At 38.0% G+C, this 24,669-nt stretch overlaps 2 protein-coding genes across 11 annotated transcripts; one reads left to right on the top strand and one right to left on the bottom strand.

Moving 5' to 3' along the window:
* Positions 1–920: 920 nt before the first annotated feature.
* On the bottom strand, positions 921–17,720 carry dcst1 (DC-STAMP domain containing 1). 6 transcript variants are annotated; one of them, XM_079624829.1, is made up of 17 exons: positions 17,586–17,720; positions 13,665–13,744; positions 13,445–13,570; positions 11,792–11,866; positions 11,484–11,612; positions 11,215–11,354; positions 10,961–11,132; positions 10,723–10,866; positions 10,511–10,632; positions 9,995–10,149; positions 6,102–6,201; positions 5,934–6,029; positions 5,409–5,535; positions 5,165–5,272; positions 3,718–3,768; positions 2,272–2,382; positions 921–1,579 (listed from the first exon to the last, which is right to left on the bottom strand). In XM_079624829.1, the coding sequence occupies exons 2-17, from the start codon at positions 13,705–13,707 to the stop codon at positions 1,536–1,538; spliced, it is 1,743 nt and encodes a 580-aa protein (XP_079480955.1). In that variant the 5' UTR covers positions 13,708–13,744; positions 17,586–17,720; the 3' UTR covers positions 921–1,535. The 6 variants fall into 6 exon arrangements, with proteins under 6 accessions (XP_079480955.1, XP_079480954.1, XP_079480950.1 ...); XM_079624828.1 differs by lacking the exon at positions 17,586–17,720 and adding an exon at positions 14,149–14,484 and having other exon boundaries at positions 922–1,579; positions 5,156–5,272; XM_079624824.1 differs by having other exon boundaries at positions 931–1,579; positions 3,718–3,860; positions 5,156–5,272.
* On the top strand, positions 13,413–24,405 carry dcst2 (DC-STAMP domain containing 2). Of its 5 annotated transcripts, none has more exons than XM_079624821.1 (16): positions 13,413–13,591; positions 14,180–14,460; positions 15,989–16,159; positions 16,339–16,440; positions 16,527–16,721; positions 17,306–17,371; positions 17,531–17,744; positions 18,478–18,635; positions 19,666–19,830; positions 20,121–20,288; positions 22,412–22,512; positions 22,774–22,904; positions 23,514–23,644; positions 23,751–23,838; positions 24,089–24,175; positions 24,275–24,405. In XM_079624821.1, exons 2-16 carry the CDS (start codon positions 14,181–14,183, stop codon positions 24,351–24,353), a joined length of 2,136 nt encoding a protein of 711 aa, XP_079480947.1. In that variant the 5' UTR covers positions 13,413–13,591; position 14,180; the 3' UTR covers positions 24,354–24,405. The 5 variants fall into 5 exon arrangements, with proteins under 5 accessions (XP_079480947.1, XP_079480949.1, XP_079480948.1 ...); XM_079624820.1 differs by lacking the exon at positions 13,413–13,591 and adding an exon at positions 13,710–14,031; XM_079624819.1 differs by lacking the exon at positions 13,413–13,591 and adding an exon at positions 13,710–14,031 and having other exon boundaries at positions 24,074–24,175; positions 24,275–24,403.
* The last annotated feature ends 264 nt before the right edge of the window (positions 24,406–24,669 follow it).

Below are 24,669 nucleotides of genomic sequence, written 5' to 3' on the forward strand. Positions count from 1 at the left end.
ATAACTGGGTTATTAATTCTATTTCACCTAAACTTTTGCATATGGTTAGGTCATACTGTAGCTACAGAGTATCTGCTTGTGAAATGCCCCAGTTATCTATTGGAGGTTTGGAGCTTTCCAATGTCAAATATAACAATTTCTGGATTAGAAGATCTCTTATTGGGAAGATCAGCTGTCATCCCAAAGCTTTTTTCAAATGGAAATTAAATTATCCTTCTCTTTCTACTATTAATATATGGACTGGCATTAATAAGTTTCTGTTACCTAACAAGTGGAAAGAGCTTCACTTTAAAATTCTACATAATTACTATCCCTGTAAACTCTATTCTTTCTAAATTGGACATCTCTTCACACTGGACATTCTGTAACTCTAATCTTGAAACAATACCACATTTGTTTTTTGAATGTGATTATTCAAGTGAGTTTTGGAGGAAGGTAGCTTGGCTTACTTTTTCTGCTTAATACAAACTCTTTACTTTTGAAGTTGTGAATGTGTTGTTTTTGATTTGGTTCCGGGTCAAAGGAGATGGTTGACAGATTAAAACTACTTTATGTGGCGAGTTTCATCTTCATAAGTGTAAAGTAACTGATTCTAAGCCCAATTTTAGACTTTTTTGTGTTGATTTAAAATTATTTCATGACTCTCTTTGTTTATCAGCTAATAAGAAAGCTGCTAAAACTTCTTTGTTGCTCAAAGACATTGTGGTTTCATTATAAATTATCTCCTGATTTTCTGAAGATTACTATTTATTTTTTGTATTTCCCATGTACTTGTATTAATTTTTTGGATGTGTAGTTTCTATGATTGGTTTGTGAATTATTATTATTATATATATATATATATATATACATATATATATATATATATATATTTCTTTTTTTATGTATAAACTATCCCTTATCTACTGCCTTGCGTTACTTTGAGTTTTATGACTTTTTCTTATTTTTATTTTTTGTGCTTGATACATGTATCCCCTGTGCTTTTTGTTCAATAAAAACGAAAAAACAAAACAAAAATGCTCGTATATTACGTGTGCTGCTTTTCTTATGGTTTCCACTAATCCACTAATCTATAATGACCAGTGTAGGCCTATATATATTGTGTTTCAGACATAGTGTAGGGCAGGGGACACCATGAAAGTCATTTCTGGGTAAAAACGTTGCTTACATAAACTTAATTTAACCAATTCCAGTTGTTTACACTTTAGCAAAGCCACTTTAATTGTCCAAAGAAGACATGTTGAAATAAAAAAAGATTTATCAGCCATTAATGCAGTTTGGGACTATGAAAACTTTCCAAGTTAGTAGCTGAACTTTGAAGGTGGAGTGAAGTTAATCAGCAGTCGTAGTACACATCAGAATCAGAGCCGTTATCTTGTGGCCCACACCGGTTATTATGAGGGAAGCAGGCGTAGCAGATGTTGCCCAGGTCTGTCCAGCATTGCTGGCAATAGATCACTGTGCAGCCTACAGAACTGCAGTGCACAGCCTGCTTCTGCTTCACAAACCTATCACACACCCAGCACCAGTGCAACCTACAGCCAACACGCCTCAGAAGGGCCAACAGAACCGACAAAACCTGAAAGAGAAGAGAGGGAGGGTATGAAGATGAGATCATGAATATATATTTTGACACTCATTTATCAAAGTATTAAATCTGTTGACCATTTTGGCATGTAACCCTAAGAAGGGCCATTGTTGTGCATTTACTGCTACAGCTGGAGAGGTGCGGCTATTGAAGAATGATATGATTGTTTTAGTTTGCTTGTCAGATAGATGATCTTCCACAAAATATTTGGCAGTTTTTATAAGAAGGGAAGTATTTTCCTAATGTTGAAAACTTGGTTAGATTCATTAGGAAAATACTTCCCTTCTATCATTTTTCATATCATTTTTTTTATATAGTATATATAGAATGTGGACGTACATTTGTCATGTCAGTTGTGTCACTTCACTGCCTGGCATTCACAAATCATCTCTTGTGGCCTCAGGATAGAATCTCGTTGGAATTAGGTCATCCAAGAACATTACATTGTCAACTTGGACATATTACTCATTCATTATTCATATATTGTTTTCAGAAATATGTGATTTCTTGGTCTCGTGCTTTTTCTCCGATTTTAATGAATGTATGACCTATGGAGTGGTGAATTCTGCATTTTTAAAATTGAGATGTGAACATTCTAAAGTTGTAAGCTGGAAATCTACAACAACAGAAAAAGTTCTGTTTTCTCTGTACTGTAGGGTCCTATACCAATGTATCATACACACCGTTATAAAAGTCTGTTTTTGATTTCTCAGCCGATAACGCTGTCTGTCGATGAAGGAGATGCGTTTCTGGATCTGTAGGTTGTAGAGGAAGAGGATCCGTTTCTTTTCTCTCTGAAAAAGCAGGACGGATCAGATGGGTTTCAGATTTCAGATTATAGGAATAAAGACACTACAGTGTTCTCCTGCAGGATTATAGGGATAAAAACACTACCAGTGTGCACCTCTTCACGAATGAGGTAATACTTGTGGCACTAGCTGAATCAGGGTTCACAGGGGGCCTGTAATCCTCCTCATGCCGACATGGGCCCACAAAATGCTGCAAATCTAATGCTATTACTTTAAAACCCTCTTATCTTATTAGTGCTTTACCAGCACACACACTAGAGAACACAGATTTCACTCAGTGTGTGTGAGAAAGTATCCTCCCTATACACTGCACGCTGTGTCTCAGGCGCTTTGAACTTGCTGAATCAGGATATCGGTTACAATCGTGACCAAACCGATTAAATCGCATTGGGGTTTTACTTCACTCCATGGACTAGTCGCACACGTTCTACAAAAACAGTGCAGAACTAAGCCAAGAACCCAAAGATGCATTATTCAAGTCAGAATATTTTTATTATACTACACTAATTTGTTTAAAACATGAGAAATCAGCATTTTTCTTTATTTTTTTTGCTATCTGGACCCCATTTCATATAAAATGAAAATGCAGTTTATTTTAATTGGAGAACTGATATCAAAGGACGTCATTTTGCCTGTTATTGTGCTTTATGTTTGTTTCAATAATGCTAGGAGACCTTTAGCATTTGTTCAAGCCTTCTGTGCAACAGACTTACAAATAATAAATATTCTCCCGCTGAGAGAATTATTTTGTGAAATGTCTTTGTGAAATGCACAAACAATAAAGGTACCAATTAATTTTTACTTTTATTTAAAAATGTTCATTGTTGAACATACGTTTATAAAATTTCCTTTAAAGAAATGTGTTAGTAAAAAAGAAATATTAATTAAAAAAACTGAACATTTAATCACACAAAATCTCAAAAGCCCTTAGACTGTTAAAAAATGTGAAAGCCTTTAGACTGTATGAGGAGATCATCAACAGAGCATTAGCTTGATACTTGCCACACATTACCCCAAGTCCAACAGCTATTGTTTCTAAATCTGTCGCAATATTAGCATTAGAAAGCAGCAGCACATGCAGAACAATGACTCTTAAGCTCCTTAGCCAAAGAAAGCATAAAGAGCTTCTGATGTTTATGACTGACCAATATTGTTAAAGATAAACACACTGCCAGGAGTACTAGCTTCTGTCTCTTGATCCAAACAAACACAATTAGTCATTCATAGGGGACTGTTCACTTTAGGGTTGCTGAACTAAATGGGACTGTTTGACAGTCAGTGGAAATCTGTTACCTGGGATCACGGGGCAGGTAGTCTTACCTTTGGGAAATAGAAGGTGGTGATGACCCGCCGCAGACGATTGGTGTATACCTGCAGGCAGCACATGAGGCACATCAGTAAAAGGGGGAGGAAGATCCACAAGTAGTTTGACTGGCTCAGAGCATGTGGCTGGGGCAAACAATCTATACACACATACACATGAAAGAAAAAAAATGAGGCAAAGACGTAAAAAAGGAGACCAAAACTACAGTAAAAACAGCAACATTGAGAATATTATTGCAATTAAAAATAACGGTTATTTATTTGAATAGATTTTAAAATGTAATTTATTCCTGTGATGGCAAAGCTGAATTTTCAGCAGCAATTGCTCCAGTCTTCAGTGTCACATAATCCTTTAGAAATCCTTCTAAAATACTGATTTGGAACATTTCCTATTATGATCATGTGGAAAACAGTTGTGCTGCTTAATATTTTTGTGGAAACAGTGATTTAAAAAAAAGATTCTTTGATTAATAGAAAGTTCAAGAACAGCATTTACATTATTTGAAAACTATAATAATCCTTTAAAACATAAATGTCTTTAAAGTCACTTATAAATGAATAAAGGAATTCATTTCTTACAAAAAATAAAATCTTACTGACCCCAAACTTTTGAACATATAGACACAAATAACCTATTACTGGATCAGGTTACATAGCAAGTAAACAGAATACAATGGCTGCCGTCTAACTGATGTATAGTCATTATGTTGTCTAGCATGCATGCTGTCATGTTAGTGTTATAAATAGTCCTCTCATCAGCTGTCTGCATGTGTACTGCCGTGTGGCGACCGGTCTAGTTTAGACCTATCTGGATGAGACAAACAGGCACAATCAGAGCTTTGAGTTTAACTCTGATCAGATTAAATAGACGGCCAGACCGTAGACGTCACTTGGCCTCAGAAAAGACAGAATGTAACATTGAGCCACTCACAAGTACATTCACAATCTCTCTGATACTAAAGCTGATGCATTTCTCTTGATTACACCAAGATGAAATCAGATATTTTTAATTTTTAAATTGTATTTTGAAACAAAAACCAACAGAATAGAGAATTCATTTAATAGATGTTTCTTCTCATGAAACGAGCAAACAGTTTATAAATTAAAACCCACATTAGCTGAGATCAGTGTGGAAGTGCTGTGGTACATGGGCTGCAACAACAAACAGAGACCTTGAGTGAACTTGAGACAGCAGGGACTTGGCAATACAATATTATATCGATATCTAGGCCATGATCCAATAACATAAGAGAAGTAATAGTTATTCCAAACTGTGGTGTATTGAGATTATTTACTTCTAGATTTCATCTGCACTGGGCTTTTGTACCTGCACAGTTATCCTTAGCTTGCTCTAAGATTTCCCCAAATTATGGTCATCTCTTTTGTCCAAAATTTGTCATGTAAATTTCTCACTTGCAAATAGTAGATAACCTACGCAAGTTACTTGATTGCATGTCAAGATTGGAGGAGGTGTTGAAGGCCCCGATGGTTTTCCGCAGAAGTCTGGCTAACATGGAATCTCCACCAATTACAATGTCTGCATGTTGAACACCTTCAGAAGCAGAGATAAAGAGAAAACATACTATTTACATCAAATTAATGAGAGACAAAGTAGAGGAAGAGTCAAGAGAGTAATCTTGAAGGGAAACACTGCTCATGCATATGTACAAGTCTGTGTTTGTGCTCACTAGTAACAGAGTAAGTGGTGAAAGTGTGTCTTCGGATGAGGTCAAAGATGTTGTACAGGATTCCATCAACAGCCAGCAGAACACACACAAACAGAGCCAGAGTTGCAACTTGCAGGAAGCCCACAATCTGCACGAGAGACACTGTTTCAGAACACACACAAAAAAACATAAACTTACTATAAAATACATAAACTCTTATAAGCCAGCCATTATTTCCCTGAAAAGCACCAACACTTTGGCTATGTATGTGGCACCACCACATAAACGTTGCTATTTCTTTAAGGGTCCTCATCAACCCAACACAGCAGTGCTGATTCAGACAATAGCATGAGTTATCTGTTTGAGTGTTTGAAAAGCCTGTTTGAAAACATCACATTAGCAATTCTGTTTGGTGCCATTAGAAGAACAGAAATGGCACACTTCACCTTTAACTCTGCTCCATTTTTAATACACAATCTGACTAACAGAACATGAATTAAATGCTGAACACAGGGACCATAATATCATACAGCCCTAAAAAACTACCACAGGCATGAGCTCGCTTGGGTGGATAAATAAGCTCCATGGGTTGATCAAACTCTCTTGCTCTGCTTTCTTCAGTGGTAGCAAATGCCTCTTCCCCTGAAACAGAAGCTCAAATTAGAGCAAACACGGATATGAATGTGTAAGTGTACGTTTAAGATTTTAACTTACAGCTCTTTTTCTGCGAGCATCAATCTGTCTGAAGTAAGTAGTTATGTAGACATTGTCAAAATGAATGTCTCTGCAAAATTGACGAACATATCCAAATGCTCTGCAAAAAAAACGGAACATTTTGATTATAAAAAAAGGAGAAAGAAGCCCAAGTTCCCCTTCGTCAGATCACTATAACGTCAGAAGTGATTCTGACGAATGGGGATCGCTTGCGAGAGCCTATCTACTTCGAGTGAAATAAAACGAACCAATGCATATTGGCATGCGATAATTGCACCAGCTGCTGTGCATCGCGGTGCGAGTATATAACAAGCTGCAGGTGCGTTTGCATACTTGTCTTTCGCTTCGGAGCCAGACAATGCTGTTCCTGTCTCCTGCAAGATTTCTACAACGGTGATCTACGAGTCTCTGCGAGGAAGCCTCTGTGTTTGGTGTTGGGGTGACGGGGCGAGCAGCGGTGGTCGCGATCTCTCCGTGTCAAGACTCAGAGCAAAAACAGCTGTTTTCACAGCTTTGTTGGTTCGGTGGGCGTGACACTGAGAGTGAGTGCTTACACAGGATTGCACTACTTCCCTGTGTGTAGCCGCGGCTATCTCCCTGTGCGTTTCAGCACCTCAGAGCACTTCTAAAAGAGCTAACACGATCTGTCTGCGTCTTTTTTCAAGATGTCATTCAGATCGTGTGTTTCTGGATGCGGTCAATGTTTGACTCCGGCTGACGGGCACGCTGAAATGGCGCTCATGGATGACTCATGTTCTCATTGCGGGAACATGACCATCACGGTGTTACAATCAAGATTCCGTTACCTCGAAAGAGGTGGAGCCCCTTTGCTTATTCCCCAATCTAGCCCTTCTTTTGCCCAGCAGAAGAAGCCTACTTCGGTTAATAGCCTTGGTGACCTGAGGATGACAGTGAGAGGAAAACCGCCGAGCCAGTTTCCTCGGACCCCTCCTCCTCTATAGGCGGTCCCAGTCGTTTATTTTGGAGCTCCACTGGATAATCAAATGTCGGTCGCTGCATCGGAGGGTGAGCTAATGTTCTCCGGGGATGAAGACTCGGCTGCGCTGCCTCCCTCGCGTGCGCCAGAGTTGTCCGAGTCAGACCCAGAGCTCACGGCTATGCTTTCCCGGGCCGCCGCAAGTGTCGGGCTCGAGTGGAACCCCCTACAGTGTACCGAACCTTCGCGGCTGGATGATTGGTATCTCGGGGCGGCCCGTGCTGGTTCTCAGCGCCCCGCCCTAGTGCCTTTCTTTCCGGAAGTGGATGAAGAGGTTACCAGGACCTCCGCCCCTGCTCAGCCTAAGCAGCAGCCTCCACCCAGGCAGCAGGTGGCCGGTCGCAAGAGGAGTGCCCAGCCGGCCCAGGCCCCCGCTAAATCAACCAGCAAGCATAAGGGCAAGAGGCCCTGAGACGGGCGACCCAGCGTTGGAGGAGGTTGCTCTTCAGGAGATAGTTTCCGCACCTCCCCCAGTGAGCCTTCTCGCATAGACTCTGTGCAAAGTCAGGGAGGACGAGGAGCAGGTCTTGTTAGTTGCGTCGTATTGGCCCAACCGGACCTGCTTCCCAGAACTTATGCTCCTCGCGACAGCACCTCCTTACAGCACCTCCTCCCATTCCTCTGAGGAAGGACCTGCTTTCTCAGAGACGGGGCACTCTATGGCACCCGCTGGACGGGACATTGAGGTTCTAGGTGACCTACCCCAGGCGGTGGTAGACACCATCACTTCTGCTAGAGCCCCCTCAACGAGGCACCTCTATGCTCTGAAGTGGAACCTGTTCGTTGAATGGCGTTCTTCCCACCGGGAAGACCCCCGAAGATGTCCGATCAGAGTCATACTTTCTTTCCTGCAAGAAGGCTGTCTCCCTCCACCCTCAAAGTGTATGTTGCCGCTATTGCCGCACATCACGATGCAGTTGTAGGTAAGTCATTGGGAAAGCATGACCTGATTGTCAGGTTCCTGAGGGGAGCGAGGAGACTGAATCCGCCTCTCCCCCTTGGTACAAGCGACCCCCATATGTGTATTCTTCCACGACCAGCTCCTCTGCGGACGAGCCTGTGTCTTTCCCTTGACAGAGCCCGCTCTGTTGTCTCTGCTGGTGTTCTTTCTCCCCTGTAACTAGGCTGGAACCACCCCAGAGATTGCTATATGTTGTACTACCCTGCTTGGCTAGTCCATATGTGTAACCGTCACAGTGCCTCCCTCCGGGGTAGGACGTGGCCCAGTTTTTGCCCAGTTATTTACTATTTCGTTTAGTTTTTGCTTTGAAAAATTCTAATTATTAACATAGGTTAATAAACATATTAACAGTAATAACACAAAATATTTATTTCTATAACTTTGTTTTATGATATCTTTTGAGTTTAATAGGAATTATGGAACAGTTGTCATCGTTTGAAACCCATTTTTTTGTACAATAAATTATTCAGTTTCAACAAGTTGCAAAAATTACAAAAAAAAGTAATATATTACTGCAGTATTGCAGTAATGCGGTTATCGTCACAGCCCTAGTGGACACACCACATACTGACTGCTACTTTTGATATTAACCCCGCTCTGTTCAGGGACTCATTATTGCATTTCTATTCATCAAATGTCTCTCTGAAATTATATATATATATATATATATATATATATATATATATATATATATATATATATATATATATACACACACACATTTTTTTTATTTATTCTATAACTATAACTAATAACTTGTAAAAGTACATTTTATATACACTATACAATATAAAATACAAAACTAAATGTTTCTTAAAGGGGTCATGACATGAGAAACCAAATTTGCCTTGATCTTTTGGTATATAAGAGGTCTTTGTACCATTAAAACGTCCTGCAAGTTTCATAGCTTAAGACGTCCTCCCCATTATAAACGAATCATTTATTTAATCAAGCTCTAAATACAGCTCGTTCTGGATCCATGGTAAGAAGTGACGTCACGGTACGAAGTGACGTACCAGCGTTTGCATATAGACCGCCTCCAGCACAAGGCAACTACGCTTTAAGCGCAAGGCAACTACGCTCATTTCGTATCATTGTCGCGCCCGCGCGCTGCGCGCCTCAACAAGTGTTCAGTCGACGGACAGCGAGTGGGTCTGTGTACAGGGAAATTACGATGCCACGCAGATGTGCTGTTCCTGGCTGTGGACAAACAACATCTTTGAATACGCTGCGAAAGATCCAGTCGTCAGGAAAAAATGGATGCACTTTATTTTTTGCGGACGTCTCAGTCACGGCAGTGTTAGTTTAATTGTTTGAAGGATGACTGTTTTGAGAACAAATCCAAAAATGATGCTGGCTTTGCCAGAAAACTGTTGCTCAAAGATAAGTCCGTGCCGACTATTCTGGGCTCAACAACGACGACGCAAACTGTAAGTAATGTATTTAAAACTTTAAACTTCTTTTTAAATACGCTGAATCCGCAAACGTTCTGGCTGGGGGCGTTAATAATTGATGCATAGGCACTGACGTTAGCCAATCATAACAGTGGGCGTTAACACTGAACTCTTAAAGGGGAAACACCCCCAAAACAGACTGTTTGAATCAGAGGATGAGAAACAGGGTGGGAAAGGGTCATAAATCACTACATTTTAAAAGTTTTTTGTAAAAAAAACTATAGTAATACTATAATTGCACCTAAGTGAACATAATAATAAATAAAAAAAATCCATGTCATGACCCCTTTAACAGATACTTTCTAGTAAAAATAACATACATCAATATATGGCTATTTATATAACTACCTGTTGTTTTATTTGAGTATTTCAGTAGATACACTGTACAAAGTGCACATGTATTCTTTTTTGACAAAGTTGTACCTTTATTGGTAAGGTCACATGTAGCACAACAGCGCTTGAGAAAGGGGTAAGAACTTACGAGGTGAACACCGTGATGAAGGTGAATGAGAGAAGGAAGTTAATCACCCCAGCTATCTTCTCAGCAATTACCGCTTTCTCCTGAAACACACGGCTCAGCTCCTTAGAGAAATTCTGGAGGACGTTCACTCCAAACACTGACTGCTGCTCCAAATTCTTAAAGACAAATAAAAAAATAAACAATAAATTAAAGATAGGGTAGGTAATGTTTTTCACGAACACTCTGTTATACTGGTTGAAACTGTCTTCACATCCTGATAGCAATCATTAACCGAAGTGTTCTAAATATAAAATAATTGACATACTGCCAAAATGAATATGCAGCAGTCAGGTGGTACAAGTCAGAGCTCTGTAAATTGTTTATGTTCGTGCTTCAAAACATGAGGTAATTTAACGCCGTTTCTCTCTCGTGACGCTTTGCAGACTCTGCTCTGGCTTGTGTGCGTTCATGTGTTTTGGAGGTGTGGCAGTCTTAAGATTTTTACCTTTTTATATTAAAACTCAGGGTTTGCTATACCTTAAGCACTACATTGGTGGTAAAGTGTTCTGCAAGCCTGTTGATGGAGTCATTTAGTTTGTCGAAGGTCTGACCAAAGTTTCCCTCAACTGGGATTTTGTCTGTGCACCATGATGTCATAACTGAGAGAGAGAGAAAAGAAGAAAAAAAAAACTCAAACCTGGGATCCTGATTTCTAGATGTAAAGATCATATACAACATGCAAATATTACCTCTCATGATATCACACAAAAAGTGGAATTGCATAGGTATGCAGAGAAAGTTGTTTATAAGAGGGGCTTGAATGGTATTCATACACTCTTTCCACTTAGTACTGAACCAATCCTGACATCGGCTAATTCCCTGCTGCACCACATCTGTTACACACAACATAATTTAGACAAAGTTAAGCTTAAAACCTTGATCCATACACAGTCTATAATAGCTCGTTTTCTTCTCATTTACACTCACAGTCACAACGTGCTCTAGTCTTCTCTACATACTCCTCCTGAGTGCTGTTGGCCGTATGGACGGACTCCTTACCAAGAGAGTCATATCCGAACCGACCCATTACCTCATCCCGGATCTTCTGGAACTTTTTGCTCACATTTTGAGATACTTCTTGAAATTCCTCACTATCATTCTAAGAAGAAAGATGTTTGTGGAACAGATTTCCATGACTCATATCAGCAAATTGTACATTCACACTCAGTGTCAGGGCTCACCACTATCTCCTGCACTACTTGCACGTAAGGCTCTGTCAGCATTCTCCACATCACCTTGCTGTGTGTGATCTGCAGGTCTATGTTACAGCCCATGGAGGAAGCCACATCCTGCACGTTATGCTGGATGTTTGCAATGGGGCCTGATGGGATAAGCACAGGAGATGGGTCAAAAACTAAAGAAAGCTCATGAGTGTCTACGTTTGAGATCTGTGATTTGTAGTGTCATTGTCAGTCACAAAGTTGAATACTCCTGTCCCTAAGACTTTTACCGTGGTAAAGTCCATGCAGCACAAAAACCATCAGGAATGTCCGACCTTGAGATCCAATCATACTAGGAAACATCAGGAGAACGGAGCAGCGGAACAGTGAGGAAAACATGCCTCCAAGACTACACAGACCTACACAAACACACCATACAGGACACATAATGCAAAGACACATGTACCGGTAAGTAAAAAAAAAAAAAAAATCCCACCTGAAGCAGAATATCATATTTTTGTATTTGACTGAATAAAACTGATTATATTAAATTATACAATTTTGAGGGTCAAATGTTTACTTTCTGCAGTGTACTTGCCTACGAACACACATCCAACAACAACACGTTGTACTGCTGTCATGGTAATATTGAGCAGGAGTCCGAAAAATAACCCTTAAAAACAGGTTAAGTAAGATTAGCATCACATGTTAATTATATAATTCATGAAACAATCATTTATAGACTACCATTTAAAAGTTTGGGGTCAGATAGACTTAAGAAATCAAATTCAGCAAGGATGCATTAAATTAATCAAAAGTAAGAGTAAAGACATTTATAATGTTACAAAAGATTTCAATTTCAAATAAATGCTGTACTTTTTTGGGACCAATTCTTTGTGCTTTCCTTATGAACAAAGTTACCAGCATTAACATTGACAAATTTTCACTGACTTCATTCAGTTTGGAGGACATAAATGATCAATATAAAACAGATATATACAAGAGAAACAGATAAACATACAGAAGAATAAATAAAATAAAATTACTATATACATAATCTCAGAGATTCATGATTTACAGGAAGAAAGTGTCTGTTGAAATAAAGGTAATAAAGGTTTCTATCAAAATAAAAGGAGGAGAAAAAAGAAACAGATCAAACAAACAAAAGGACCTACATCCCCATTTTACATCTTATCCTTTACCTTTAGATCACTTAAGTTTTAGGAATGGAAATCAAGCTGTCATGAGTTCGGTTCCGGTGCAGAATAGTTATAATCTTTATAAATGCTGTTCTTTTGAACTTTCAGTTAATCAAATTTTAAAACATATTTTAAATAGAACACAGTAAATTAGAACACAGACTGTTTTAAGTTGTAATAATATTTCACAATATTAGTGTGTTATTGTATTTTAAGTTAAAGGGGTGGTTGATTGGGATTTCACTTTTTTAACTTTAGTTAGTGTGTAATGTTGCTGTTTGAGCATAAACAACATCTGCAAAGTTACGACGCTCAAAGTTCAAAGCAAAGGAAAATATTTGCTTTTAAAGAAATTGTTTTTTAAGGACTACAACAAACTGGTAGGGACTACACAACATTCCTCCCAGGTTAGTGACATCACACAAACCCTACAATTTACATAAACCCCGCCCCCGGAACACGATTTATAGATTATCATGTGACAGAATATGCCAATCAATGACTAGAAGATAACTACACATAACAAGCTACCTAAATGCATCAACCAACCATTCAGAAATGTCTTGTTGCATTCTACATGTTGTCACTTCTTCTTGAGTCTCTCCATCATTGTCTGACTCCGGTTTGAACATAAAAGGCTAAATGTTGTAAAATTTTCACTGCATGTCTGTGTAAGGTAAAAGGACACAAGCTGTTGAAACTCCGCCCTCTGTGCCGGGAGCAGCAGCTCATTTGCATTTAAAGGGACAAACTCAAAAACGGGACGTTTTTGCTCACCCTCAAAAAGTTACAGTTTGAACATGCTAAGTTATTTAAAAAATATCTTTGTGGTATTTTGAGCTAAAACTTCATATACACACTTATGTCAAAGACTTATTTTACATCTTGTGAAAAGGGCGTTATACCACCCCTAAATAAATGCAGCCTTGGTGAGCAATGCATAAGAGACATCAGATGTTCAAAAACACTTAATCTCAATAACAAAATAACAAAAATCTTACAGACCCCAAACTTTTGGTTGTAGTGTTAGTGTGTATACCAGATTTACTTACCCACACCACTCAAAGCTCCAAACACAGCGCCTGTGAGATGTCGGACCACAGGAAACTCTGACAAGGGGCCGAACAGGAACCTATGAACTCCAGTTGGCAGAATGCGCTTACACACCTTCTCCAAAGCTGCAAATTCACATAAAAAAAGTAAAATCTATACTGAACAGCTTACTAATAAATTGTAATTGTTATCTAAAAACAAAATGTAAGATAAACACACTTGAGTGGGGTGTTTTACATCTGGTTTCTCCGAGACACTCCATTCCTGGTTTCTTCTTCACTGTTACACAAGAACACTGACTGCAAAAGAAAGCCGTTTTAAAAGATGCAAAAATAACAGTTAACGTTAGTCAGTTAGAATAAGGCCTCGTGGATTTGGTGTAAAAAAACAACAACAACAAAAACAGCCGTCTTGATTTTTTTTATTTTTTTACAGGACAAAGTAACTTACTAGTATGAGTATTTAAATGGGTCATAGACCACCCCTTTACGTTACCAGTCAACGTATATAAAAGTGAAACTTTGATAAATGTTTTTGTATATTTTGCATTGAAAAGCAGTTATTACCGAAACTCTACAGTGGACAGGTAAGTTACGTTAACGTTAGGCCCAACTCTAAAGCAGCGATGTTTTGGGGTTAACCTTAGTTCATATTTCTCTTTTTTTTAAATCGCTAAACATCTAACGTTAATAAAGTTGCTAACTTTTTTATCTTTTTACTTCCTTTCTCTTTAGGATGACTCCAAAGGGACCTTTTTTTAAGTCTCTCGGTAGGAAAATATCGCGTTTGCGCCGTAGCTCGGCGATGCGTCAGGTGAAGCGCAGCCTTGCTGGGTTTACTCTGGGTCTGTTCCTCGCTTCAGTGTACGGTATGACCGCGCTGTTCATCCAGAACAACGATCTCTGGTTCTGCGTCACCACTACCGGCATCCTCGCCGCTTTTGCGGGGTTTGGAACGGGTCTCTCCGACCGCGTGCGCACCAACGTCATGCTGATGATCCCGATGCTGTGCTCGAGTAACTAAACGCCTGTCAATCTCTTCCATAAACGTATTCTGTGTTGGTACATGTTGTGAACACGTAAATTAACTATTTGCTGAATATGATTAAAAATGTAAGCCTATAGGGGCAGATAGGCTATAGGGGAGACCTGGGCTAGCCTATTTGTAACGCTTTCTCTCGGGGAAAATAATTAATATTTCCACTTTTACTATCCATGGAGAAAAAGTTAGGCCTGCAGCCCTGCACCCACTTAACGTTTTGAACTATATTGTGAGACATACTGTCACATTGTGAGAACCTGCCATTAAACAGCCTATATAAGCTTTTCAGCTAAATGTAAACAATGAAAACAATTATGAAACACACAGTACGTTCTTAAACTGTAAAAATGTAGGCCTAATAATCGGTGACGTACAAATTATAAATAAAAACATGAACATGTCAAATATGTACAATTGTAAAATATTTATTTGCACAGACAATACAAATTTGTGTTAAAATTCACCTTTTGTCTGAATGTATGCCAGTGTAGCTTTAATGTTCTCCTGTTAACTCAACAACTAGCTATAGCAAAACTATGAGTGAAGAGAGAGAAAGAAAAAAGGGTTTAAACCTGTGTTTAGAATTTTTTAGGAAAATGTTATTCCATTTAGTTTGATGAATATAATTTATATTCATCAAACTAAATGGATGAATATAATTTCTATTCATCAAACTAAATGGAGTAGCTCAAAACCCAAGTTTGCTCATTATAAAGCAGCCTTTAAAATGTATTTAGAGTCTGTAAAGCTTTTTTTTTTAAATCGAAAAGCAATCTGTATTTCTGCTAATGCTAAATGAATTTAACATATGTTTGTGATGCCCTTTATTTTTAAGTTTCTTTTTTTGTTTGTTTCTTTTATTTTAAATTATTGTTGTTTCAAGTTGTTAGCAAATGTGTAAAAGAAATGTGTCAAGAACTTGATATTGAATTCTGTAGTTTTGAAAATGAAAAAACAACAACATAGGTTTAGAACCAACTTACAAAACCACTGCTAGAGATTATTGCCTAATTGGACTTTTGATGTATTGGAACTATTTACTTAAAAACGTAGGCTACAGATACTGAGATACAGCACATTCTTACGTGACAAGTCGCATATTGTACATGTAGGCTACTACATTTAGTTTGAAACTTACTTTGCGAACATTAAAAAAGTATAAACAAATGTCTGTAGAGAAGCACTTCCTGGACTCAAGTAAATAAGCTCGAGGTGTTCTTTGGATAGAAAAAACATGTAGAAATCATCAGGAACATCCAAGGCACTCTCTTTGGAAAAGTTAAAAAGCCTTTATTTCTATGGCTTGGTCATAATTAACACTATTAAAACACGACGCGTTTCGGCATACAAGCCTTCGTCCGGGAGTCACTGATCTTTTCTTTTGCAGTAGAGCAAGTATTGTGTTCACACTTAAAATGTACACACTTAAAATACCCGGATAATGCACAATTGTATTGCTCATCATAACACCTCTCTCACACATTTTCTTTTTTGCCTTTAAGTCAGGGGTAAAAATTTCCTTCTTTTCCTCATCTGTACCTTGGTTATCCATGGCCCCGTGAGCAACACGATGGAGAATGTTGAACGGGCCGCAGACAGTGTGATCTGTGGTGCAGAACTTGCCATGAATCAGACCCAACAACTCCTGCAGCGTGCCGCCAACCCACTGCTACGTGAGTCCATCTTTTACAATATAATAATAAAATATAATATATTTATTTAATATATTGGATAAAATATTTCCTCATCTAACCCGGTATGTATGTGTATATATATTCTCAAAGTATTCTGGTTTACTTGTATACAGTTGTATTCTGTTTTAATATTCTGAAAATGGCTTCTTTTTTTTTAGCTGCCCTGGGTAAGATTAAGGAGATGGCGAGGAATGCTTACTCAATGGCAGGCCGAGCTCAAAACCTCATCAGAGCTCTGACGGAATCTGTGCAGCATGTTGGTGAGTGAATAAGTCGACCAAACATCCGGTAATGCCATCATCTGGGCCTATGCTCTTTCATGTTTACTGAGCTTTTTCCTTTTCAGCTCGTGTTCTAAGAAAGGTACTGCACTTCTTGGCAGATATTGGCGATGTGTGTAATGACAAGCTGGGTCTGCCGTATCAGAAGTGCACTAGGCTGTTCGACGAAGGCCGTGAGAACTGCATGGAGCTGCTCTCTGTGTTCTCTTTTCTCTGCCACATCCTAGATGGATTCCAGTCTCTCTGCGGGCTCGCACGCGGTGCGTCTCTGGCATATGATTAGTCCCTTAAAAGCCCTGTCATTACCCTCTTTACAGGAAGCCATATATCCACAGCACGCTGATTCCTAACCACATTTTCTGCATCACAGTGATTTGGTTTTATTATATTTCGGTATATTTCTGCCGTTGTAGAAACTGTGAAAAATGGTTCCTGTGACAGAGCCTCCTAAGTACTGTTCATCTCACATGCTCAATATATACAAAAGTTTATTTACAGTGTGTTCTTGTGGGAACAATTTGTCACGTTTAAGTACCCTAAATGTTACAGTATGAGTGGGGTGGTTGTGTTCCCATGTGTATGCATCTCTCACATTTCTCCACAGGCTGACTGCAAATCTGCAAATCACATCTGACAGCAAATCCAAACATAACCTCTCAGCGCTAAAATGAATCCTATACAGCCTTATTGAGCAAAGTTCTGCTGTTTAGTGCAATTCTTTATTGAATAATTAACTTATGGAAACGGCATGTTATTACTAAAATTATTTTTAAAAGAAGCTATTTTTCACAGATGTTTTTTAATTAATGCCTATTGATTTATTTTTAATGGACTTTTCGCTCAGTGGGACAGCTATTCTGCATCTTACCATCATATATTGCTGACCACATGAAGGCTGCTTTGGCTTATCGTAAGTAAAATTCACCTTCTGAGATTCACCTATGTTAGCCAGTACTGGGTGATTTTCTGGTATGCATGGAGTGATTCTTCAGAAACTCTTAACTTCTTAACTTAAGTTCAGAAAAATACTTTATTTAGTTATTGCCATTTTTGTTGTCGTCACCTCTAGCAACCATTGTGGCATTCGATCGAATTAAAAAAGAATTTGAATTCAACATTTCTACCTCCATCAACTTTGATCTGCTTCTGAACACCAGTCAGTCCATGCAGGACGCTGCTCAGGAGATGATGGAGGAGGTGTCTGAGCAGATGGGCCTCCTCCTGGAGCTCAAGGTCCTACTTGCATACATGGGTTTCTTCCTGCTTCTTTACATGTATCTCCGGTATGTACTTCCTGTTAAATACAATTTGCCAATAGTTGTAGTCAATAAATCACACACATTTAGATATCTTCAGTCGGTATGTCATGGAATTATTTTATGAACAAAATCTGTTTGTTAACATTTTGTTTAGTCAGAACTGAATAAAGCTGTTAAGATTGTAGTCCTCTTTTTTTTTATCTATTAGTTGTCGCCTTCTGTTAACATAAAACATTTACATAATAATAATAATTATATCAACAACAGTAATAGCCTATAGCAATAACAATTAGTATTATTATAAATACTAATAGTTAATTATTGTTGTTAATACTATAACCAATAACTATCCCAGTACTTTGATATATTTTATGATGAATATGTATAATACTAATAATAACTATAATAAATATTATTATTATTATTATACAATAATTGTAAGCAAAATTGAAAACATTAATAATAATAGTATTATTATAAACAAATACATTTGTTCATATTCATATACAAATAATAATGATTGTTTCTGTTATTAAGGTCATAAATATAATGCAATACAATTTATAATCAATTCTAAAGAGGATTATGTATGTTAACATTTACCAAATTTGACATTGAATTGATGTTTTTATAATGTCACGCTCAAATGGTCCCCCATAATGGGATCATCATATTTTGGGGTCCATCCAAAATTTGGAAGGGTATATCCATTAGTATTTGTGTAATGCTCATTGTCCTTTTATTTGTTTGTGAACAGGGCCGTTCTGTACAAAAATCGATACCTTCATAATGATAAATTTGAGAACATCTACATAACTGACCAGTTCATTGAACTGGACAGGAAGCTCTCCAGACAGGGCAAAGCAGCAGTACTTCCTCTCAGCCACAGAGAAACTCTCACCTACATCAGGCCCTGTAAGTGTATACTTATTTAAGTGTGTGTGTGTGTGTGTGTGTGTGTGTGTGTGTGTGTGTGTGTGTGTGTGTGTGTGTGTGTGTGTGTGTGTGTGTGTGTGTGTGTGTCCGTTAGCAGATAGATGGTGTTGGGTGAAGGGTCATGAGGAAGGAAGAAAGGAAAGAATGTTCATAGACATTTAGATATGAGAAATAGAGCTGAAAGAGGCAGAGGGGTTAAAAAATATGGAGGAGGACTCTGAGCTGAGAGAGATTAACAAGGAAAGATGAGAAAAAGCTCACAAGGGAATCAAGGTCATCAACAAGTACCAGAAAACAGGGAATGTTTCACACTCGGAGAGACAGGACATGTCAAAAGGTCAAACTGCTGTAGTAAATCAAACTGCTCTAGGACACTTCTGGTGACCCAAAAAAAATGTGTTGCGGGAAAAACAACTAACTTTTTCTGTCAAAGGTCGTACATCCAATCAAACTCTACAGTACTTTGCCGTATTAACCTATAAAACATCACAACTGGTCAAATAGATACAGTAAAAACAAGAATATTGTGAAACAGCCTAGATGTTTGCTATTTTAATACATTTTAAAATGTAATTTATTCCTGTGATGACAGTTACATTTTCAGTAGTTATTACTCCAGTCTTTAGTGTCACATGATCCTTCAGAAATCATTCTAATATGCTGATTTGGTGCTCAGGAAACATTTCTTATTATTGTCAATTTTGATTCGGTTATTATCAGTTAGCGGAAACTGTGATACTTTTTCAAGATTCTTTGATGAATAGAAACCTAAAGAGAAATAAAAGCATTCATTTATTTTAAAAAATAGTTTAAAACCGTACTGACCCCAAACTTTTGATCGATAGTAGTGTACACAAGGTATAAAAAGACTACATTAAAAACAAGTTCACTCTCATTGAGGATGTGGGCTCTGAAGTGAAACCAGTTCAAAACCTAAAAAGCTCCACAGAGAAACACATCTGGCTAAGACCTATAATGATTCTAATAATGGCTCTCATGTCTTCCTCAGGCTCTCTGTATATGACTGCGAGAGAGAGACGGGCTATGGCAGGTCAGATGTTGTCTTTGTTCAGGTATATGGTCATGACAGTCATACTGATAGCTGTTGACCTCATGGTGTTCTGGGTGTTTGAGCTGGTACACCACCAGGCCCAGGGTGAAATCGTGACCCAAGGTACACAAGATGAAAACTATAGCATGGTTCCGATGCATGTTTTTGTTGAATTGCACAATTTATTTCACTAATATGCCACTGCAAACTTAACTTACTATATTGGGACTTATGAAAAGAATTATGAAAATGTCAATATTATATTACAATACATATTTATGCATATTTTTACATTTAAACTTGTAGTAAGTCAATGGTTTGCTTACTTTCTATATATATCTATCCTTCTAGAATATTCTGTTATACATTTTCAGTGTTATATTATTTTAATCACAACTTTTGTTCACCTCCAGCTCCTGTAGTGGTTGCAGTACAAGTCAATGGATCTGGTTACGCCTCAGATATCTTTAGGGACATTGCAGCCTCATTTGACATCCTGCAGAAGGGAAACATCACTGTGCTTAGCAAGAAATGTCTCATGAATCCTTTGGAGCCAGACTACATGAGATACCTGCTCATTGGTACAACTACAAGCACAATTAGACATTTGTTTAAATAACACTCTGTACATGCAGTCTATTGTTTTAGAGTGTCTCCTAGTGGTCGACACTGGAACAGCACATGGAACATTTGATCAAAACAGTTTAATCTGTTAACTCACAAATGTGCTTTTGATGTGTCAATTCAAAATGTTTTTAGGATAATTTTACTGAAACTTGAGGTAGAAAGCAACTACAGTTGTTTTTTTGAATCTTCAAATCTCAGTAAACAGATTTTTTAACCAGACCTATTTTACAACTCAACTAATCACAGCTTTAAGATAGCAAGAACAATAGACTTGGTGTGTCTTTTTATCTTATCACTTTAACTTTATGATTCTTCAGGTAGCCATAGTACTCACCCGCCCACAGGTTGAAGTTATTTAGGAATGAACGATGTAAAAGACTACCTTGTAGTTGTTCTTGTTTGAGGCTTAGTTTGCAGTAATAAGTCTCACTGGAGGCAGTTGTAACAAAACAAAACAAAATTATTGGTTACAATACAAAGCAGTTAATGCAAAACTAAAACTTTAATTTTAAAGCTAAAATCTATGATCAAGCTCTAAACCAGGGGTTCTCAACTATGGCTCTTAAGGTCCAACCTTGATCAAACTTATTTGCCTGTAACTTTCTAGTAATCCTAAAGATCTTGATTGTTCAGGTGTGTTTGGTGAGGGTGGGAGCAAAAATGTGCAGGAAAGTGGACCTCAAGGGCCACTGCTGGTTTAGAGCTTAATTATAGAGGGTGCTTCTCAATACTCAAGTTGATGCTTCCTCGTTTCCTCGCTCCTCCGTCCTCCAACTTGTGGCCCGGAAACCGATGGAACTCAGCCATCTTGAAAGGCATCTCAATTTTCTAATTGCACCGCAAGGAGGCGAGGAATGAAAGTTGAGCAAGCTTCCTGAGGAGTCATGAGTGTGGATTCACAGGTGTATCCCTCCACCGCATCCTAAGGGGGTGGGACCTAAGACAGGAGGAAAGGAAACGTGGATGCAGCACCCAGAGCTTATATTTTACAGTTTCACAGAAAAGGCTTAAGATAGTCCCAGACTAAATGCCAGTTTGAGCTGTTTCAACTGAAAGCAACTTGCACTGACAATATCTTAAAATATGTCAGTGCCATTGTTTTGTCTCAAGATGCACACCACCAGTAATGCTTTTTTCTAAGGCACGTCTATTAAAGCCACTTAAACTGAACTAATCCTGGCTTAATCTAAGCCCTGTCTGTGAAACTGGGCTTTTAAGTTTTATTTTTGCATTAACTGCTTTGTATTGTAACCAATAAACAGCAATATTGAAAAGGGTATCAGGGTTCCTTCAAGCTATTCAGGCATCATCTAAGGAGTGCTTTACTCCTTATACCAAAGGTATAAGTACAGGAATAAGTATTCCTGTTCCTGGAGAACTACCTGCAGATTCAACCCTGATCAAACACACCTGAATAAATATAATAAACACACCAAAATATCTTAATTAGCTGGTTCAGTTGTATTTGATCAGGGTTGGAGCTGAACTCTGCAGGAAGATAGATCTCTAGGAAGAGGATTAGGCACCCCTGCTTACTTTTTGTGGAATTCCAATTCCATTTAATTCATCAAATCCTCTGCTATCTATGACCCAGTCTTTCTTTTGTAGGAGTATCAGTCTCTGTACCTCATGATGTCTAATATGACAGATGTCCTTCCTCTGTCGCATACACTGTGATTTTCTTGCACTCTTCCACTTGTTCACTCACTGTAGTCTTTGTTAGGGTTTTATCATCTTCTCTTCACCCCAGTGTGTCCTCTTGTTAACCTTTGTGGCCAGTTGCGCACGCCAAGTTTGTGAATTTCCTCTCTTTTTTTCCACACATTTTGCTCATTTTATCCTGCTCTACATCATAAACAAAGGATATCAAGTACATTTGTTAATACTCTACATCAAGATCATTTTAAGTATTGCAGGCACTTTCCAAGCAAATAGCATCCATGCCTCTTTATATGGCATTAATGTAAATACAAGTAAATAACATTTCTTTAAAACTGTTAAATGGCATTTCTTACAATGCAAACATTTAACTTTTATTTGGTTATATGCCTGACTTTTGTCTTCCCTCCAAACAAAGGTCTTCTTTATGGCTTCACGCTGTTCATTGCGATTGCTGGTGGCTACGTCAAACGTTTACAGAGGTTTGTGTGTGCCAGGTACCATCCTGAAAGAGAGAAAGTAAGAAAGTTTCCTTTGCACAATTATCATCAAAATGACCTTTACTAGTCACAGATATAAAGTATTTGTCAAATATTTACTTAGCTGGTCACCTTTCTAATGCTTTTAAAAGTGCTTTTTATCTATAAAGAGAATTATGTCTCATGGAGGAGAAACACAGTACTGTGCAGATGTGGCTTGTAAAAGGACTATGACTGAACAATTTTACTTTCCGTTTGCTTTTAATATGAATAGTTTATACTAAATGTGTGCATGTTGCAGAAGAGGATCCAGTACCTCCACAGGCATATTCTCACTCATCGCGGGTCTTTAGGAAAAGCCCTACTGAGGGCAGTACAACGAAACAAGGTGGACCAGCAAAATAATGGCTTTATACAAACACTGGTCAAACAGTGAGTATAAACTGCTATGAAAACCACAATAACTCACTCACTATACATTATTAGTATCGGATCAGTAATCATTTATTTTTAATTAAAACTTTTACTCCGCAAGGACACATTAAATTGAAAGTGACAGTAAAATCTTTTTCAATGTTACAAAAATAAATGCTGTTATTTTGAACTTTCTAGTAATCAAAGAATCCAGAAAAAAATGCACACTTTCCACATAAATATTAAGCAGCACAACTGTTTTCAACATTGAACTGGAGTAATGATGCTGAAAATATAGCTTTGCCATAACAGGAATAAATAACATTTTAAAATATATTTTAAGTTGTAGTATTTTACAATATTACTGTTTTAATGTATTTTTAATCAAATAAATGCGGCTTTGGTGAGCATAAGAGACTTTTTTCAAAAACACAAATCTTACAGACCAGTTTAGTTTTTGAAAACTAAAAAAAAAAAAAAAAAAAAAAAAAAATTGAATCGTAGTTATCCATTAGGTATTATCTGAAGGTTAATGTTGTAAAGGACTTCCTCAGAATCGTCCAATTATCCTGCAGAAATATGGTTTTAAATGAAAATAAATTCACACACTCCTCACCCTTTTTGCAGCCTGCCGGGGGGTGTCATCATAGCCAGGCTCCTGGATATCAATAAAGAATCATGCATGGCCTGTGGGAAAATGTTGGAGACGAGAGGTCGTGATGATGAAGTGCATATATGCCCTACCACTCACTGCACAGGTTGGTTTTTCTCATTTTTCAGAAATGATTGATTTAAGATAATTTACCTGTCAAGAGGAAAAGACTGTTAGATCAACCTGCTGGGCAAATTTATTTCCTTTCACAGGCCGTTACTGCTCGCTGTGCTTCAGACTGATGGGGAACCTCTGTGCTATCTGCATGGGACAGCTTACGTTCCAGGAAGAGCAAGAGCTGTACGTCACATGACAGAACAATGATAGACACCGTGATATGATAGCACAATTTTGTGTGTGTGTGTGTGTGTGTGTGTGTGTGTGTTTCTCTCACAAATTGAAATGATATAGTTTGAGGTAATGGACAGCTAAACTTTTATTTAACCTGGAATATTTAACCAAAATAAATAGTTCAGATTAGCTTTTATTTTTCCATTTTGAAAATGGGCAGGAAAGTTCTATACATATACTGTAGGCTTGTGAGTTTCAGAGACTCCAGTGATGAGGAGCAAGCTGATTTATTGGAGGCATCACAGCAGACTAGTCAGGGCATAGAGATGAAACAAGTTATGATCAGGTGTGTGTGCAGAGTAATTAAGCAACATTGTCACACATTTGAGTTATACAAACATAGAGGGCAGTGCAGTAGTAATTTATGTCTTTTTTTCTGTTTCAGTTTTTCCAATCAGGATCATTCTGTATGGCTCAATGGACAATCTAGCCATCAAAATATAGCTGTCAATAACAGAGTTTGAGGCCAAAGCTTATTTGTTTTCTGTGGTGTTGAATAAATGTATGTTAAACCAGCTGCTGTATGTGTTTTTATTTAAATAGTGTCCACCTTGATCCAACTGTAACTTACGTATACGTGATAAATATACAAATATTTTACAAATGTTACCTCGTGTGTAATCTAATCACATCTGTCACAATGCGGTTGGTCTGGTTACATTGCTTACGTGGTTGTCAAAAGGAATGTCGAGTATGAGCCACAGTCTATTATTAACTGTAAAACAAATACTCAAGCCATTGAAATCGTCTTTCCATGTCTTTTCTTTTTCTTTTACATAA

The sequence above is a fragment of the Phoxinus phoxinus genome (assembly GCF_949152265.1).
Source record: "Phoxinus phoxinus genome assembly, chromosome: 10".
Taxonomy (NCBI): Eukaryota; Metazoa; Chordata; class Actinopteri; order Cypriniformes; family Leuciscidae; genus Phoxinus; species Phoxinus phoxinus.